Source organism: Akebia trifoliata, chromosome 13 (genome assembly GCF_017979445.1).
Source record: "Akebia trifoliata isolate Shusen 1 chromosome 13, ASM1797944v1, whole genome shotgun sequence".
NCBI lineage: Eukaryota > Viridiplantae > Streptophyta > Magnoliopsida > Ranunculales > Lardizabalaceae > Akebia > Akebia trifoliata.
The window spans coordinates 7,476,144-7,493,869 of NC_141387.1; the positions used below are offsets into that span (position 1 = coordinate 7,476,144).

The following is a 17,726-nucleotide window of genomic DNA, read 5'->3' on the forward strand; positions in this document are numbered from 1 at the left end:
GATTGGAATTTTGTATATTGCACCAAAATCTACAAAGTGTTCTAATTTTAATTTATTCATTTATAATTGATTTTGAATAACAAAAATGATTATTGTATGACTGCACAGTGATAAGCATGGCTCAACGAGCATGCACTCACACAATTTGAGCTACACATACAAGTGGCAATGGGTCGTGCTGTGTTGAAGTAAGGGTATTATGAAAATTTACCAAACCCAAACCCGACCCATTTAATAATCGTGTCAAAAACTTAAAATCAAATCCAGCCCATTTATAAATAGGTATACCTGACCGGACCCATGTGTAATTTGTTTAATAAAATTCAAAATTTTATTGAAAAAAAATATGATCCATTTCCACCACAAAATAAAATACCATTATTAAAAATAAAGTCTCAACCTGATAAACTAATATCTACAACATAAATTAAGTATCACAAAACATAAACTAGGTTTTATCATAAAAAGTGGGTAATTTAAAAAACTTCTTAAATAATTGTTGATATATTTAAAATTACATGTTAACGGCAAAATAACTAAACGTGTCACAACGGGTTGACGCTCTTAACCTAGACCCGACCCATTTAATAATCATATTAGACGGGTTGACACTATGATAACCCAAACCCACTAATTTCTTGTTGTTTCGAGTCGTGTTTGAGGGTTGTTGTAAGATTGCCACCCCTTGCTACACCTATAAATCCTAAAATGAGTTTGGGCCTGAATTTAAGCCCAACAACGCATGAGATTTACATGATAGAAATTTAAAAATACAAAAATATGTTGCAAGTTGATGAAACGTGAGATACTGAAAAGATACCAACGATTTCTTGACAACTCGGTTAATTAATGTATGTTTGGACTGAACGCTGACAGACTGTACATGGGGCTTTATAAGAAAACCTGCATGGAGCGTTACAAGAAAACCCGTACTAAAAACCAAATAGGCAGGTCAACAGAAATGATGAGGATGTTGTCTGTATTCATTTTAGAAATTATAAAAAAAGTTAAATAATATAACTTTTAATGTAACATTTATTAGTTACAGTCTGTAGCCCACAGTAAACTTGACAATACCTCCTTGCCCGCACATTATTTATACTCATCTTCTCTTTAGGTAAAGCATCGAAGAATTTTACAGTAAGTTTGAGGGGAAAAATTATAACAAGAGTGTTTAGCGATTTGATGAAAGTGAATCATGTTACGACATTGAGAAGATGAAACCTAGTGATTCATGTTTTTTTTTCTTCTTTTTCACTAGCCATGGAAGATGATGATTCGACGACAATCTCCCAGATTTACCTGGTAAGGGGTCTTATTTTATGAATAGGTTTTAATATTAAGGTTCACTTAAACATATTTCATCAAAGAGTTTCTTCGTTTCTATTCTTACCATTTTCTATCTATTTTTATTGTCAGGATTCAAATAAAAAAAATATCAGGACTTGAATTTTAATTATATTTTCCATTTTATAGGTAATTGTAGAACATGGATATGATCGTGAAAGAGGGCAAATGGTAAATCAATCATCAGACATTTTAAGCAGAGTCCTGCGAAATAAGTCTTGTTAGTGTATCAACCTTTTAATCTCGTGGATGTAAATTTTCATTCATTTGTATAGCTTCTGATATATTTATTGTTAGTCATGGTTAAATTTTTTTTCTCGTTTCGTAATGTTTCATATGAAACATTTTGGATTTTTGTCATGTCAGAACGAAACCACATACAAATTGAAACATTCCAAGTTTTGATTTATTTCTTTTTATTTTTTATTTTAATTTAGAGATTTCTAACAGAGATATTTGGAGGAGAGAGATCTTCCAAAGACATCTAAGGGAGGGATTTACGAGAGAAATCTGACGAAAGATCTGTGAGAGGAGTGGAATCTGTGAGAGGAGAGAGAGAAATCTGCCAAGAGATCTATGACAGGAGAGAGATCTGGGGAGAGATTTGAGAGAGAGAGAGAGGGAGAGAGAGAGAGAGAGAGAGAGAGAGAGAGAGTACATTTTTTCTCTTTCTTCTTTTGACGTCTCAAATTCCTTGACTTGCTTTACAAGCTTTTAGATAAAAGTTGCTCTACCCTTCCTTCACCAACAAGTAGAACACCTTTGACCTTGATCTTCTTTAGATGACTAGGATATATAGACCAATTCTCATATTCTAGTAAATATTTTTTATACTAATATATTTTCAAACTGTTGAAATACCCCTTTGACCATGGTCTTCTGGGAAAGATTTTTTTTAGAAATGTTACTAATATTTTGAATGTTTCAAATATTCCGACAATGTTTCAGTTTCATTTTGATTTTTGAAGAAATTGAAACATTGGATCGAAACAAGATTTTAAACCATGGTGTTAGTTTTCAAAGTTAGTTAAGATTTTAGGTTACATGATACATAGCAAGTATTCACTTATCCCTCACCCCACTTTGTTATTGTTTTTTGATAGGTGTACTACACAAAAGTTTAAGTCGGAAGATTTGGGATCAGCTAAATGAGTCATGTTCCTTCATCCTGCTCAGCTTAGAGCCAAGTCTTTTGTATTGAAAGTAAGTTTGTATTTACTTTCACTCTCTTCATTTTTTATATATTAATTTTTAGGAGATCGATGTACAAAACATATGTCATTGGATGGTAGTTCTTTGTCTTATTTGTGTGTGAATGCACCATTCTATACCTATAGTATTTGTGCATAATGTGTTTATTAGCCCTATCACAATAAGAAGGTTAAATATATTTTTTTCTCATGTAACTCATAGAAAATCAAGTAATAATTTAATAAATATAATAATTTAATTTCCTTGAAAATTATCATTTATTTCTTATTGTTCTTGATCTACCTTGGGCATGCGCACTGCAAGTGATGTATGTGTAATGAAAGTGAATTTAGGAATACTAAATGGTATCTATTAAGAATTACATTAATTATTTTCTTGGCAGATTTACCAAAACATGCACAACTTTTCGTTTATTTACCAAAATGGTACATTATTCAAAATATTTCCCAAAACGGTAATTTTACCGTTTTCGAAATTAATTTTTTTTACCAAAACGGTAAAAACAGTAAAATGTATTTTTTTTATACCGAAAATACCCTTTTTATTTTTTAACTTAAATTACAAAAATAAAATTGATTTTGGAAAAAAAAATTGTAAATACATATGATTGTTGGATTACCAAAAGAGAGTGAATCTTTTAAGTTGGATTTTCATTTTTTTAAGGTTAAAATTATAAATACATATGTAAAACAAAAAAGGGTATTTTCGGTATAAAAAAATACATTTTACTGTTTTTACCGTTTTGGTAAAAAAATTAATTCCGAAAACGGTAAAATTACCATTTTCGAAAATATTTTGAATAGTATACCGTTTTGGTAAATAATTTCAAAAACTCTACCGTTTTGGTAAATTATTCTATTTTCTTCCTCGCTTTAGTCATAATAAATCTACTATATTTACTATATAATTTTAAATTAAAATGACTATGTAATTTATATTCAAAAGAAAATGATTTTCAAATGATATACTAACCTACACATTAGTAGACTGTTCTTTTTAATATGTTGTGAAGTGTTTTAATTATTTTCAAAGTATTAAATTTATTTTCCATTTAAATTTCCACTTCAGTAATCTATAGGTAGATGCGTCTAACCCAATCTGAAAGTAAGATATAAAATACTCTTGCCATTTGCATGTGCACCACGTGTAATTAAAAAAAAAAAAAAAAATCTTCTCAAAATCGCACTAGGTGAAAATCTCATTGAAAGATCTTGATTTTTGATATATTGAGTTGTTGGTGTGAGCTCAAAAACTAGTAAAATGAGTGGGAGCACAAATTAGACAATATTTCCTTTCAAACCCAATTTTTTTGTTTGTTTGTTTGTTTCTTGAGACATTTTCCCTTCCATTTTTTTAAGTTTCTTCAACCTTTGTTGTTCATCTCTGTATAGACTCAGATAGAATTTCCTCAAAAAATTTCTGTTTAAACCATTTTCTAGCTTTTCCCAAATAGGACTTAAATAGACCCATAGAAGCATTTCCTCTAAAACTACTTCTTTCTCACCAAGTTGATACCTTTTAGCTTCTGATTTCATGGACAATCTTCGAATTTGTTCACCAAAGCCTAGTAGGTTCTTAACCGAAGACAGCTCATTCCCACTCTTCTAGTTGTTTTCATTGGCATCTAATCCTGACCCATTGTCAATTGGCGAGGACCATTGGCTTATCCCACAATGGTCCCTGAGCAGATGAGGGTGACAGTTATCAATTATTTACAGAGGATAATTAGATACTATCTTGGAGGTGTTTTGCTTGATTTTATTTTGATAATTTTGTCATTTTTATTTGTTCTGTAATTATTTACCTCTATAGCTATGAAGTTATGTATTTTTTTCCGTTTTTTTTTTTCTTTGGATTTTTACAAGTCTTAAATTGTAAACCAGAATCATAGTAATAGTGTTCGGATTCAGTAACTATTCGATAGGCGGTTAATTTAGATACATTCATGAAAGTTTTGATGAAAAATCGAATTTTTTTCAAGAAATATAAAACAATATTTTTAGATTTCTAACCAAAATCGATCATCTTCAACCCCTTAAAAAAAACCCAATCTTGTTATTGAGATTTAAATGTTGAAGGAAATAAAAATTTGAGGTTGAAGGGGATTTTTATTTTCTTCCATATTTCGATCAATCGATAAGTTATCAATTAATTTGTCAAATTAATCGACTAGTCCCTCGTTTGGAGAATTTTGTGACTATGTCAGTATCTCGTTTCTATTGTTTTGTTATAAATCTTTTGAGTTTGTTATTAGATGTCTCCTAAGTTTCTTAGAGAAACTTCTGTTTAATTGTCGATACAAAAGAAGTATGGAGGCAGAGTATTAGTTAGTTTAGATGCTATGTTGATTTCTTTTGATGACACAAACAAAAAATGAACCTAGTTGTCTTGTCTGTTAGATGTGTGGTTTTAAATCTTGGATGAGACCAACTCTGGAGAGTCATCTCAGTCTGGGAAGCATTCAAGCGAAATTTATCTATAATTTAGTAGGAATAATCTTATGTTTAAAAATTAGAACACCAATTATTTATTTTTCTTAGTCTTTAAGAATTCAAAAAAGTTGGGATTAATCTACCAGTTAAGTTCCATTACAGTAGTTTATAATTTAGAGATGATAGCCACAAGCCACCTAATAAGTAAAAAAGTGTGGGGGGTGATACGTGATTGGGATTTCAGATTGAATTGCATTTTCTTTCTTTTAAATAGAATAATAAGCCTTCTTCTTGAAGGAGTGGTTTCTTAAAACTTGAATGTGACACCCCATTATGCACATTCTATTGCTCTAATCATGGAAGAGAATTAACTCTCATCTCATTGAAGACGAGGATTTCTTCATTGATTTTTATAACTTCTCTTTTTTTAGTTCGCATTTGGTTCGGTGCCGTTGAAAATGTATCTACCAGATGGACCGGTAGGTTTGACTGCACTTAGCAGTCCAAATCTAGTGTCTACGTTGGCTGATGATGTTTGGTGGTCCTTCAAAGAGAAGAGAAGAACGATTCTACTGAATTTGAAGTGAGGGACATCCGATGCCTTAATGCAGAGGTTAGTCTACTTTCCTCTCAAAATTATAGATAAATTATTTATAATTTATTCATCAATAGTTTACCATACCATATGAAGAATTATAAAATTTAGAAATCATGGATAAACGTATCTCGAAAAGGAAAATAGTAGGTTATATTACGTTCCATTGGTATGATTTATATTCTATAATTTCTCTATTTTTTTAGAGGTTTTAGCACATTATCAGATGAGCTTACTATTTATTTAGGCTTCTTGAATATAAACATTTTCCTTTTTTTTAAGGCACATGGTTTGACATTTCTGGCGCTTTTTATTTCAAAGGTTGATCCTATTATTGGCAAAGACCACCTCTTTAAGTGCAGCGCATCATGCTGATTAAAGCTTGGTGCTACTATGAGAGCCGACGGTGCTCATCATGGTTTGATGTCTTCATATGCATTGGAGACATTGGTCTTGTATGTCATCAATCTTTTCCTCTCATCTCTATAGATGAACCTTTATTGGCGAGTCATAGATAAATTCTAATTTTTTTTTTCTTTTATTTTTTCTAGGTATAAATAAATTTTATTTACTAAACTATCTCACCCCTCACAGGTCCTATAAAGATTTTTCGAATAGTTTTGCAAATTCGACTGGGACAACTATTGCATCAGTTTAAATGGCCCAGTCTGCGTGTCTTCACTGCCAGAAATATTGGGTAAGCGATGCTGTTCTTGTGCATAATGTTTTTCTTTCATATTTGTTACTCTCTTAATTATTTTGCTACTAGTCAATAAAAATGAAAAAAATAATAATAAATAAAAGTGATTAAGCAACATCCCTCAATTTACTTTATACTGTTGGATAGATTCATTTCTTGTTTACTTGTAATCCTAACCTGTTTTGTGCTTTAAAGAAAACAAAAACCTTGGGCGCAATGTGAGTAAAGGTATGCAATTTTTCTCCCATTCAAATATAAGATTCCTTCTCTGTCGTGATTCATATCTAATTTCTTGTGTAACTTAGCTTTTGTCATGCAATGTAAACTTGGAAATTAGAGTTTCATTTTTTTCTCTCTTTAATTTAAGCAATAGTCTTTGCAAAGATCCTCCTTAGAGAAAAGTTTAAAGACACCAAAATTTTCTATCTTGAACATTTTTATGTTGCATAGATTAAGTATTTTATTTTTATTCATTTGTGCTACTTGTTAATCATTTAATGATGACATGACCACTCTCAAACAAGAAATTTCTTTCGGATACGTAGTGCTTTTACATGCGGGGAACTAGGCATTCTTTCCCAAGATGGTAAACTGATTTCAAACCTTTTTTTTTTTTAATACTCTATGGTTGATCTTCTGGTCTTTTTGTTGCATGTTTTGATTTTATTCTTTTTTGCAAATTTGCAGTCATCTTTCATAGTGTGACATGCCTTCACCTGGATGGGGAAGGAATCCAGCACCAGTGGCTCATGGTCAGTTGCGGAGATAACATCGTGACAAAAGACAATCCTGAGCCCTCACAACCAAAACTCCCAATTCATCTCGACTTTGTGGCTTTCAAGCATCTTCCATTGCGTGCACCTGTGTCAGAAGTGCGCATCCAACCTTGCTCCAGTGCTTCACATGGCTCTACATTGGGACCTCCATCACAGGCGACACATATATCCAGACCAACATCGAGTGCGAATTCGGAAAAGTATGGGAATTCTAACTCATGAAAAATTTGATTTGGTGTTGTACAACATACATTAGATAATGATTTAGTTTTTCTCATGCTTGGATTTGCAGGGTTGCAATGCAGTCCCATGGTCTGAATGATGAAAAGGACTTCCCTGCTCTGATTGTACATAGATAGAAAGGATTAAAATCCTCACGACAATGTACAATGTATGCTGAACCGAAAACTTTTTAGTACATGCACCTACTTTATTTGTTATCATTTGTATTTCTTTTAACAAACTTGACACTAATATTTTGAGTAAAAATGGGTTGCTTGTTTAGTTTTTGTATCATTAAGTTTATTGATAATAAATTATATGATCTACCTTGAGATGTATGAAATAAGATTATAAATTGATTTGATGATGAAATGGATATATAATTCTTGGTATAGTTGATCACTGGAGTGTTATCCTTCGATTAATAGTCACTTACAAAACAATGATGTGTAACTTTTTTCTCTCTTGGCTTTACGTTTGATCGGTTGAAAAAGGGTTTCGTGATTTGTGGATGATTGCTTGAGAAGTTTGTTTTTCTGTAGAGATTTTGTATAAGTTATTTATTCTTGGGACTTAGCACTTGATTGATAGGAGTTATTTATTTATAGAGAAGGCTTTAAACTTGATCTTCTCTAGAGGCTTTGTAGATGCTTATTGTAGATTTTCTTCTATTCAAACTTCGCACTTGATTGGTTGAGAATGATTTCTTAATCTTTGAAAACGATTTTTAAACTTGATCTTTTCTTGGAGGTTTTTTTGTTTTTTTGTTTCTTTCAAGATGAGGGTTTGAGAACTTGATCTTCTCTGGAGGTTAAAGTCCATTTCTTCTTTCGAAAAAAAATGATTCAAACTCCTCTTATATGAGTGAAGTTTTAGTATTTATAGATTTAGGGTAATTTAATTTTTCAATTATGGCCATGATTTAATGAGTTTTGATTAATTAGTCTAAAGGTTAATTTGGTCAAATTTCAATTTTGAGAACTCTATGGATCTTTAGTGGGTTTTACTTATTGGTTTGTGTGTAAAGCCTTTTAATGTGGAGCACTTGAAATCAGATTTTATTAATTCATGGGCTTATCTACAAAAAGTTAAATCCAAACAGTTGGAAGCTCGTTCCAATATGGACTCCAATTTAAATTTATAAAGCCTTTTATTATTTTTAGGGGTTTCTTGTGATTCATACAAAATGTAGGGATCAATTTAAAATTTCTATGCCTACAAAATCTTCACATATGTTCCACTTTTACAATGTTATTTTTCAAAATTTTTTGTTTGTTTGTTTGTGATTTATGGGTAATTTTTATTTTAGAAGACAAACCCCATTTTGGATTAAGTGGATTCATCTGATATTGCAGTATTGGGATGAAAACAACAAAGAAAACTACAATAAACTCCACCGAAAGCACATAGTTAAACAGACAACAACCAATGGATAAAGTCCACATCAATCAAAATGTTACATCAAGTCTTACAACTTATGTACAAAAAACTAACAAAATGAGAAATGGTTCCAGAAGGCACATCTCTAGGAATACATTCCAACCAGGGAAACCCAACAGGAACCTTATTTCTTGTTGGGCCCATTATATAGAATTCATTTCAGTTGGCCTGGATTAGACTAGGGGTGTCAATGGATAGCCGAAAATTTGAATTTGAAAATTTGGATATTATCCAAAAATTTTGGAATTTGGATTCGAATTTGGATAGTTTTATATATTTGAATCCTTATCGGATACAGATTCAGATATTAACATTTCAAATCCGATTCGAAATAACATATAATATATATTATTTTATTTGATTAATTTTTTATATAAATTACATAATATATAATAAGTTTTTTTTTTAATAATTAAAAATCAGTTGGATAAGGAAAATTAATGTTTTTTTTTAATATACAAATTATTCGAATTCTAATCGGATTTGAATTCGGATAGAGTTTTAGAACATCCGTCTGATTCGAATTCGAATTCGGATATTACTGTATCCTAACCGATAAGCATCCATTGACAACCTTAGGTTAGACTTTCTCCTTGATCTTCCTTTTAGGCCTTGTTACTACTCTACAAACTATGAACCTTTCCTTGTTCAGCCTATCACTACGACAGTCTCTCGTTGTTACTTGGTTTGTTGGTTTGTTTTGTTCGAATTTAGGTTTGGGATTTGTGGTTCACTACTCTTGAACGAACCAGATTATTAGAGGCAGTTCGTGGCGGATATTTAAGTCATTTATGTTCATCTCATAGAAGAAGACTTAGGTCAGGGGGGCATATGATCAATTTAAAAAATAAAGAGTTATCTTTAATATTGACCAAATCTTGGGATTTCTAAAATGAGGGTTATCTGTCTCTTTTATTGACCAAACCGTTGTGCATCTCTAAAATTCACCAAAATAAGAGTTCGTTACGTCTGCTATTTTTCATGAACCCACTACGAACCCAACCTGGAATTGATTTAGTTTGTACCAGTTCGCAGTTCGCTACCATATTAGTGAACCCATTAACATAGTTTTCACTCTTGGATTCCTCCACTAACTATTGGGCTTTCTCAGGCTTCATATCAAAGTGGATCTTATACACTTGATAATCCATAGCTTCGACCGAAATGGGGTCAATTTCCTGAGCATAGTCAATAATTCTTCGAATAATTCGTGAATTATACTTGAATTTTTCAAATGATAAAGAAAATGATTAAAACTTCCGTCCAATTTAATTCCTATTAAAAATTCTTGATTTTTTGAATCTTTTTGAATCATTCACGATTTATTCTTTTCCTGAATTAAACAAATCAAAAATATTTTCTACAAAAAGGTTAAAAACACAAATTAACCCATATTTTTATAATAAAAAAATTCTATCTCAATATGACATGATAATATTTTCATTATTCTATCTTTATACTCAAAGGTTTCATCATTAGACAATCACTAATGGTTGATTGTTATCGCGCTAATCATTGGTTGTTATTGAATCTTCAAATTATCAATCAACAAATTAGTTTTTTTTCACTCCTTCTACATTTCTTCTCTCTCCTCTTGGATTTTTAGGATATGAGTCTTGGTAACTCATTTAATTAAGATAGTATGAACTTTGCATTAAGAAGGCATTAGGCCATTTCCTTATGAAAATAGGCCTTTGATCGAAGAGTCTACATTTTTTAAAGTTATCCAAAGATATGGACCATAGATGGGCCCCTTCTTCAATAAGGAAATCCTCAATTGTTGAAACCGAAATCAAAGTCCCTCGCATTCGAGGGTACAAACTGGTTTATCAAATTTTTTGTTTATTTTCCAAAATTGGTTGAATCCGAGGTTACAACCTATGGTAGAGGGAAAATGATGCCTAAAACTTCCCTATTTCCTAATATGGACGCCCTTACCTAGATCTTGGGTAGACCAATGATTGATATCCGTAAGAGAGTCACTACAAACAAAATGATTTTTCAAAACTACCTTCTACGTTGCCATTCACACCTTTTTCTAAAAATGAATTGAAGCGGATCCAAATCCAAGTAGTAGAGATCACCAAAAATGAAAATCTCATGTCTACAGATGGTCTTTTTTTTTTTTTTGATTGATAAGCTGGGGTTGATGGGGCCCCTCCCAAAATCACTACTATCGAGTGAAAATACACGTTAAATCTTCCTCTACAATTCTCATAGGTTCTTGAGGAGTATTAGTCGTGTCTTCCATAACGTAAAAACCATTTGAGAAGGAACCCAACCTTGTAAGAAAATCAGCTGCCCTGTTTGTTTCTCTCTACTGAAATTCAAAGGAGCGTTCCTCAAACCATTGACTTTGCTCTGCAATTTCTAGCAGCACTTCTTCATACCCATGAAGTCTTGATTTCCTTCTTAATGCACTTTATAGAGTATAAAGAATCTGAAGAAATCAGAATTCTTTTAACTTCTCTTACTCTTGCATACTTCAAAGCTTCTGAAATTGCTTGAATCTCTATATGAATAATGTCCTCTGCGTCCGTTTTGCTCTAGCCAACAAATAGCATTTTCCCATCCGTGTTTTTACAAATGAAACCAAATCTCGCCCCCAACATCGATCTCGCACCATTTGTATTGATCTTCACCACGTCCTCTGCTAGCCGAACCCATCTTAGATGTTTCGTAATTGATTTAACCACATTATAACAGCAATTCCAATTATTAAAAATTTGGACACTAACTTGATTTGAACCATCTTCAATATTTGTTCCATCATGCCGATTCTTAATCATCTCTTCCACTTGTTTCAGCAACATTTCCTTAGAAGTATTATTTTCAGCAATGATTCTTTGATTTCTTTCTTTCCAGTAATAATAAACAGTTGCACAAAAGGAAGAATAGAGCATTGACATTATCTCCTCTTCTTGATATCGTACACTTTTGATCACTTGCATTTCCTCCTCTATTCTCTCCATTCCTTCTCTACTTATTCTCAACTTCATCAAATATTGCTTCAAAATCCAGCAAATATAAGAACATTGGAAGAATAGGTGGTCATTAGTCTTTGATAGCTCCAACACAATACACATCGTGACACCCATTTGAACCCCCTTTTGTTCAGATTTTCTACTGTCGATAGTTTTTTATCAATTGCTAGCCAAGTAATAAAAGAAAATCTCGGAGTACAATTTTTGTTCCATAAATTTTTTTTCCATCCCACAGAATCATGTCCTTCATTTAACATTGCATATGCTGATTTCGTGGTGAATTGACCATCGATGTTAAGCTCCATATTATTCTGTCCCTCAAAATCATCTTCGGAATCACTTTGGAAGATATAATCTCAATAATAGCTTGCATGTGTTCATTGTACGGCCTTGGAAATTCCCACCTTCTATCAACAATAAATTCTCTAATCACTGCATTCTCATGACTGTCAAATTGGTGTACAACTCGATTACCAAATCTAGAGATAATATTTTCTTCATTTAACCAAGGGTCCCTCCATATATGAATTCCTTCTCCATCACCAACTAAAAAAATGCACATGGTTTTATTAGTTAAAAGTTGAGAAATTTTTGAAAAAGAACATTTTGGTATTTTTATGCGAAGTCCAACGACGATGGATTTTTTTTTTAAATTTTAAAAATTCTAAGGATGCCTCAAACTATTCTTTTTGAATTTTAAATTGTTGTTAAATTGTGTAAGAGAAAATGTGGTGGCTAATTGATGCTTATCCCATAAATTTGAGAACTTTGAATTTGTAAAACTCTCTCATGCCACTTGCTACTTTCCTATTGCATATAACTTTATTTCTTTTGATTCAAAATGTGATAGGTGTTTTAATATTATTGGTTGATTAAATTGAACTCTAAAATGTTTTCATGTGATTAAAAAATATAATGATCAATGGCTATGAGGCGGTTAGGAATATTTTAAGCTTAAATGAATGCAAACTATAGGATCAAGGCTACATCAATTTGTTGGGAACCTATGCTACTATTAGGAGATGAGAAAAACAAACTTTTGAAGTTTTAAAAATCCTAGAGGTCTCCCCAAATTTGTGCTCACCTCACCCAACTCCAAAATACTTAGAGAAACACTATTGAAGAAACCCCTGCAACTTCTATTTACTAAAGTCTTTTGTTCTCGGACAAAATACGAAATGTTTTCTTCTAATCAAGGTCTTAAACATAATTCATTTTCAAATCAAAATATAAGGTAGATGCACACTTATATTTTTTTCTTGATCTTTTCGTTATAATATTATTATCTTATTTTACTGAAGTTTCTAGTGCATCTTTTTTTATGTAAGAAAAATTATGTGTTTCTTTTTTTTATATATATTATTTATGAGAGAAGAATCATTAATGATGAATAGATAATCATAATCAAGTTTGAAAAATGATATTATGGCATTAACACAATGGATTGGTAAAAATGTTAATCGAGTAAAAATGAGTTAGAGTACCCTAGGATGAAATGCCCCAAACATCCCGCGGAAGGTCTTGTTTTATGTGATTGTATGACTTATTGCATGTATGCCCCGTGTTACGTGGGTGAGACCTTTGCATAAATTATCATTGTAAGACGTATTTTTTTATTTAATTTTTATATTAGTTAGATAATATAATATGTACAATTTTTTTTTCATTTTCTCAATATGATTATTATCTCGATGTAATCATGAATGACTATGGTAGTACATATTGAGACGTTTTTCATGTTGTTTATTCATTTTTTTTCTAGATGCTTATCATAAGGAGGTGTCTTAGTCAAATTTTCAGAAAATTTCATCTTTACATTCCTCTTATTTCAGTTTTGTTTTATGTCAAAATAAATGGTGGAAACATTGATAAATACATGGTGGTTTATTTATTTAATTATTTTATTTGTAAAATTTATGCGATGAATCATCCAAGAAGAATGTTTTTGTTGTTTTATTAATTTCTTTGAATAATGAATTAAAGTGATGATTGATTATTCTTTTGTTCTGAACATTAAGCATATCAAATGTTCTTTGTATTTTACTTAATAAATAATTAGTTTTAGAATATGATATCATAGTGATTAGATAGGGAACAAAAATATCTTTCTAAAATGGGAGCAGTCATCAAAATCGAATGGATATTAGATTTTATATGTTTTATTTTTTTGATTAATCATTGGAATCTGGATCTTAGTAGTTTTTGCAAATGGACTCTATTTCGGCCAATCTTGTTTAGAAATATTCTTTTTTTGAAAATATTCAAAATTTTTATTTCCAACCTCATTGACCATTCACAAAAATATCGAACGTGGAATCCACAACAATCATTTCTTTAAAATAGGTATGTTTTATCCACAATGCGACAACACACATTTGTTAATTTTTTTTTTTTTGAAATTTTCTCTCATATTTTCTTCTGTAACATGTGACTATCGTATTTATTTATTTATTATCAAAAATAGATTGAGTTGAGAATCTAACGGTTTAAAGAATGCATTATATCGAATAATCAAATAAAATTATACATTTTGCGTTATCAATGTTTACTTCTAGTATTGATTGTTATAAAATCATTTTACGCGTTAGCCGTGAAATCCCTTTACCAAAATCATAAATATTTTTTTTTATATCTTAAATAATTTAAAAGTTTTTGACTTTCAATATTTGGATTTACATCTTGACTCAGTGGTTATGGTCGGATCGTGAACCCAAAGTTTGGGGCGTGACAACAAATCCCTACTAGGTTGTAACACGGTGGTAATCTTTTAACTAAAATCTCCAGAGGCTTCCATAGCTCACCTTGAGTTGGAGACTTCATCCAAATCTAAATTAATTTTCAATTGTCTTTAAAAGTATGCCACCTCCAAAAACAAATTAAAGGCGAAAAATAAAATAGGAAATTTCTTGAATATGGATTACTAATACATAGATATATTTGACAAGTAATTAAATCTTTCCAAATTCTTTTGTAATTAATTTAATTATCGTAACTATGTTACTAAAATAGCATGAAAATTTTCCTATATGAACCCCTACTCATGCCACTAATGCAACGACTTCGATTGTTTCTAGCATTGCTAGTAATTCGATATCTATTCCTGCAATTCCTGTAAAGAACATCCTACGTGTAATGGTAGTAGCTTGTCCTTTGAACGGAAGTCCATTATGCCTGGTGTAGCATAAAGCAGGGATTGCTTAATGTTTTTATTTTTATTTTTATTTTTTAAAATCTCTTTCCATATCTCTTTTATTTCTTTTTTACTATTTCAAGTTTATGGTGTATCATACTTGTCAATCTCAAGCTTGATCGTTGTTCCTGACATTTCTGGAAATCTAGACTTTGCAGTCATCCAAGGGATCTGAAGAAAAAGACCAAGGGGCCTTCTACTGGTTGGCAAGATAATCAAACTTCGAGAGAAAGCAATTCTCTTCTATTTTATTGAGATCAACCTCTTATTTAATTTTTCAGAGGTGCTGGATATCCCTAGATTCGTACAAAGTGATTTGATTGGGAACTGAATGCATTAACAAAATTTCATAATTCCTAAATTTTAAATGATAGGGCATGCCCTTGACATGATGTATATTATTCAGTCAATATAACTGCTTTGCTTGCTTAGAAAAAAGTTTAAGGGTGGATGACAATGGAGTACTTGAGCCTTTTCTTGCTATGGTTTGTGGAGCCTAATGTTACTGGTCATTAAGGGGGTTACTATTCATCAACCCACACACATCGCAGATTGACCTAGAGGGAACCACATGTACTTTTTTTTCCGTTAGGTGTATTTTTCCGTATTTTCATTGTATCATGTAAAACCCTTGTTAGGGTTCTTCTATGGGTATATATTTCTAATTTTGGTGAAAGGGTGTAATCCTTAACTGCAAATTTTCTCTTCACAATGTAATTGGTGCGATCTGTAGATGTACCTCAATCCTGAGAGAACCATGTAAAAATTTTTGTGCTATTTAATTTCTTTATTGTTCTTGGATATACTTCTCTAGACTAGAAGTAGGTTCAATTTCTTGTTTAATGATTTTTTTGCAACTTCAAATGCTTATAGGGTGGGCTCCAGTTTTTTTGTTTTTTGTCTTTGGGGTGGGGTTGGTTCGGCCTGAACGCAATTGATAAGTGAATTTGGGCCAAGTTGAACTTGGGTTAGAATAACTCAACCCGACCTCAATTTGGGTTGAGGGTTCGGATAACCCATCTCAACATGAACCTGAGGCTATATAGTAATATATAAATATTTTTATATTAAAAATATAAATTTTTACTTTTAAAGTGTTTTTAAATTATTTATTAAAATTAGGCTTATTCATGAATGAGTCAATCCATCCAACCCACTCAACTTACCCAAAATTACCTAAATTGGGCTATCCCGAGCTTCCCCTGAGTTTAGAAGCTGAAGATCGGGTTGATCATGAGCTCATGCTCAATGGTTGGGTTGGTTTGATCGGGTTGAGGGCTCTGCCACTTTAGTTGAGAATGATTCTACTCTCCAACCCACCTAGGTTGCAGTCTTACGAATGACATAAAAAAAAACCCAAATAGACTTCTAAGACGTGATTAAGAAACGAAATTTGGGGATTGAAAGAGGAGTTTCTAAAGAAAAATAAATGATTCAGCTATAAATGAAAATCTTAGCAGGTTTTGAATGCATGTTGATTAATTAGTTCCACCACCAGTCACTGATGCTTTCCACACTCATTGGACCTCTGTGTCTTTACCACCCTCTCTCCAATCACCCAGTTGCTTCATCTTAGTCTGTGCTCAGCTCCCCATTATTACTATATGTTGGTATTCCCTCTTGTGGGCCCAGATAGGTAATATTTATAAGATAAAACCGTACAATGAGGCATTTTCAATTTTATAATCATTTTCATAAAAACTAAATCCTCATTTTTATTATTATTAGTGATAAGGGTCCCAATTGGCCTCTTAGAGCCATATCTTACCAAATCCCCTCGGTACATGCTATTCCCCACCAACCATTCATACATACCAAGAAATATGAGATAAATGCCTGTGAGTGGCCAAGGAGGGGGCTTGAACTCAAGACCTAACCCTCTTTTGTGTGAGGCCTTGGCCACTTAAAAATCAATCTATTCTAACATTAAACTATGTATATATGAAAGTTTACTAAAGTTATCAGTTTCGATAATTAATGTCTAACATAAATTCTTAGATTCATGTTATATAACTCTTAATGGGTTGTGTATATCAAACTGGATTGAAATTATGCGAAGATAACCTTCAAGGTTCGAACATTTTATTATATGATTGGATCTTCTAAATTATATTAATGGTATTCATACGGGCCTCTCATGCGGCCTGGAATAGAAAGGGACTAAGAATATGGAGACAGGTTTTGAATTCAAGTTGGGGTATCAACTCTCTCTCTGCATCTGTACACTCATCAGGGCTGGCTAGATACAACCTGGGCCTAAGGCGAAAACTCCAAATGGGGCCTTTTAGATATATTGACACAGGATCCAAACGGTGTCTCATTCCTATTAAATAGGAATGGTGTCTACATGTCAAGCTTCAGTTGGTGTTTAAGACTCTAATTAAGCCATACATGCAGCCCACTGTATTTATTCTCCAATCAAAGTGTGCCACATATTGCATCGACCATATTTGAAGTTTTCGCCTTTGTATATTGAGCCGACCCTGACCAAAATCATCACATTAAGAGAAGCCGGATTTTTTAGATAATTTGATTTGTCAAATACAACTGTCTCCGTTGAAGGTGCATACTTTTTTTTGAAGGAAATTGATTGTCGAGATCTTCTAATGAATCTGGTCCCTCCCAATTTAGGTAAGCCAAAATCCGTTCGACGTTTAATTCCTCATCATCAACGGATTTGTTGTGGGGTTGAGCAAGACACCCACTCTAGATGGGCCAGCTCCCAAATTTGCCAACTTGACTTTCATGTCAGTATCATCTTTCTCAAATGTGTGATTTTCCTACATTGAGAACAGTTCAATCATCTGGCTTTATGTTGGAGGTGAAAA

General features: G+C 32.0%; 1 protein-coding gene across 11 annotated transcripts; it reads left to right on the forward strand.

Moving 5' to 3' along the window:
• The first annotated feature begins 1,062 nt into the window (after positions 1 to 1,062).
• Positions 1,063 to 7,610, forward strand: LOC147387651 (uncharacterized). 11 transcript variants are annotated; one of them, XM_086420939.1, is made up of 9 exons: positions 1,067 to 1,305; positions 1,477 to 1,598; positions 2,451 to 2,550; positions 5,423 to 5,604; positions 5,908 to 6,041; positions 6,192 to 6,283; positions 6,832 to 6,872; positions 6,974 to 7,262; positions 7,355 to 7,610. In XM_086420939.1, exons 5-9 carry the CDS (start codon positions 5,955 to 5,957, stop codon positions 7,419 to 7,421), a joined length of 576 nt encoding a protein of 191 aa, XP_086277065.1. In that variant the 5' UTR covers positions 1,067 to 1,305; positions 1,477 to 1,598; positions 2,451 to 2,550; positions 5,423 to 5,604; positions 5,908 to 5,954; the 3' UTR covers positions 7,422 to 7,610. The 11 variants fall into 11 exon arrangements, 6 of the variants coding, with proteins under 6 accessions (XP_086277065.1, XP_086277064.1, XP_086277066.1 ...); XM_086420938.1 differs by having other exon boundaries at positions 1,477 to 1,567; XM_086420940.1 differs by having other exon boundaries at positions 1,477 to 1,518.
• The last annotated feature ends 10,116 nt before the right edge of the window (positions 7,611 to 17,726 follow it).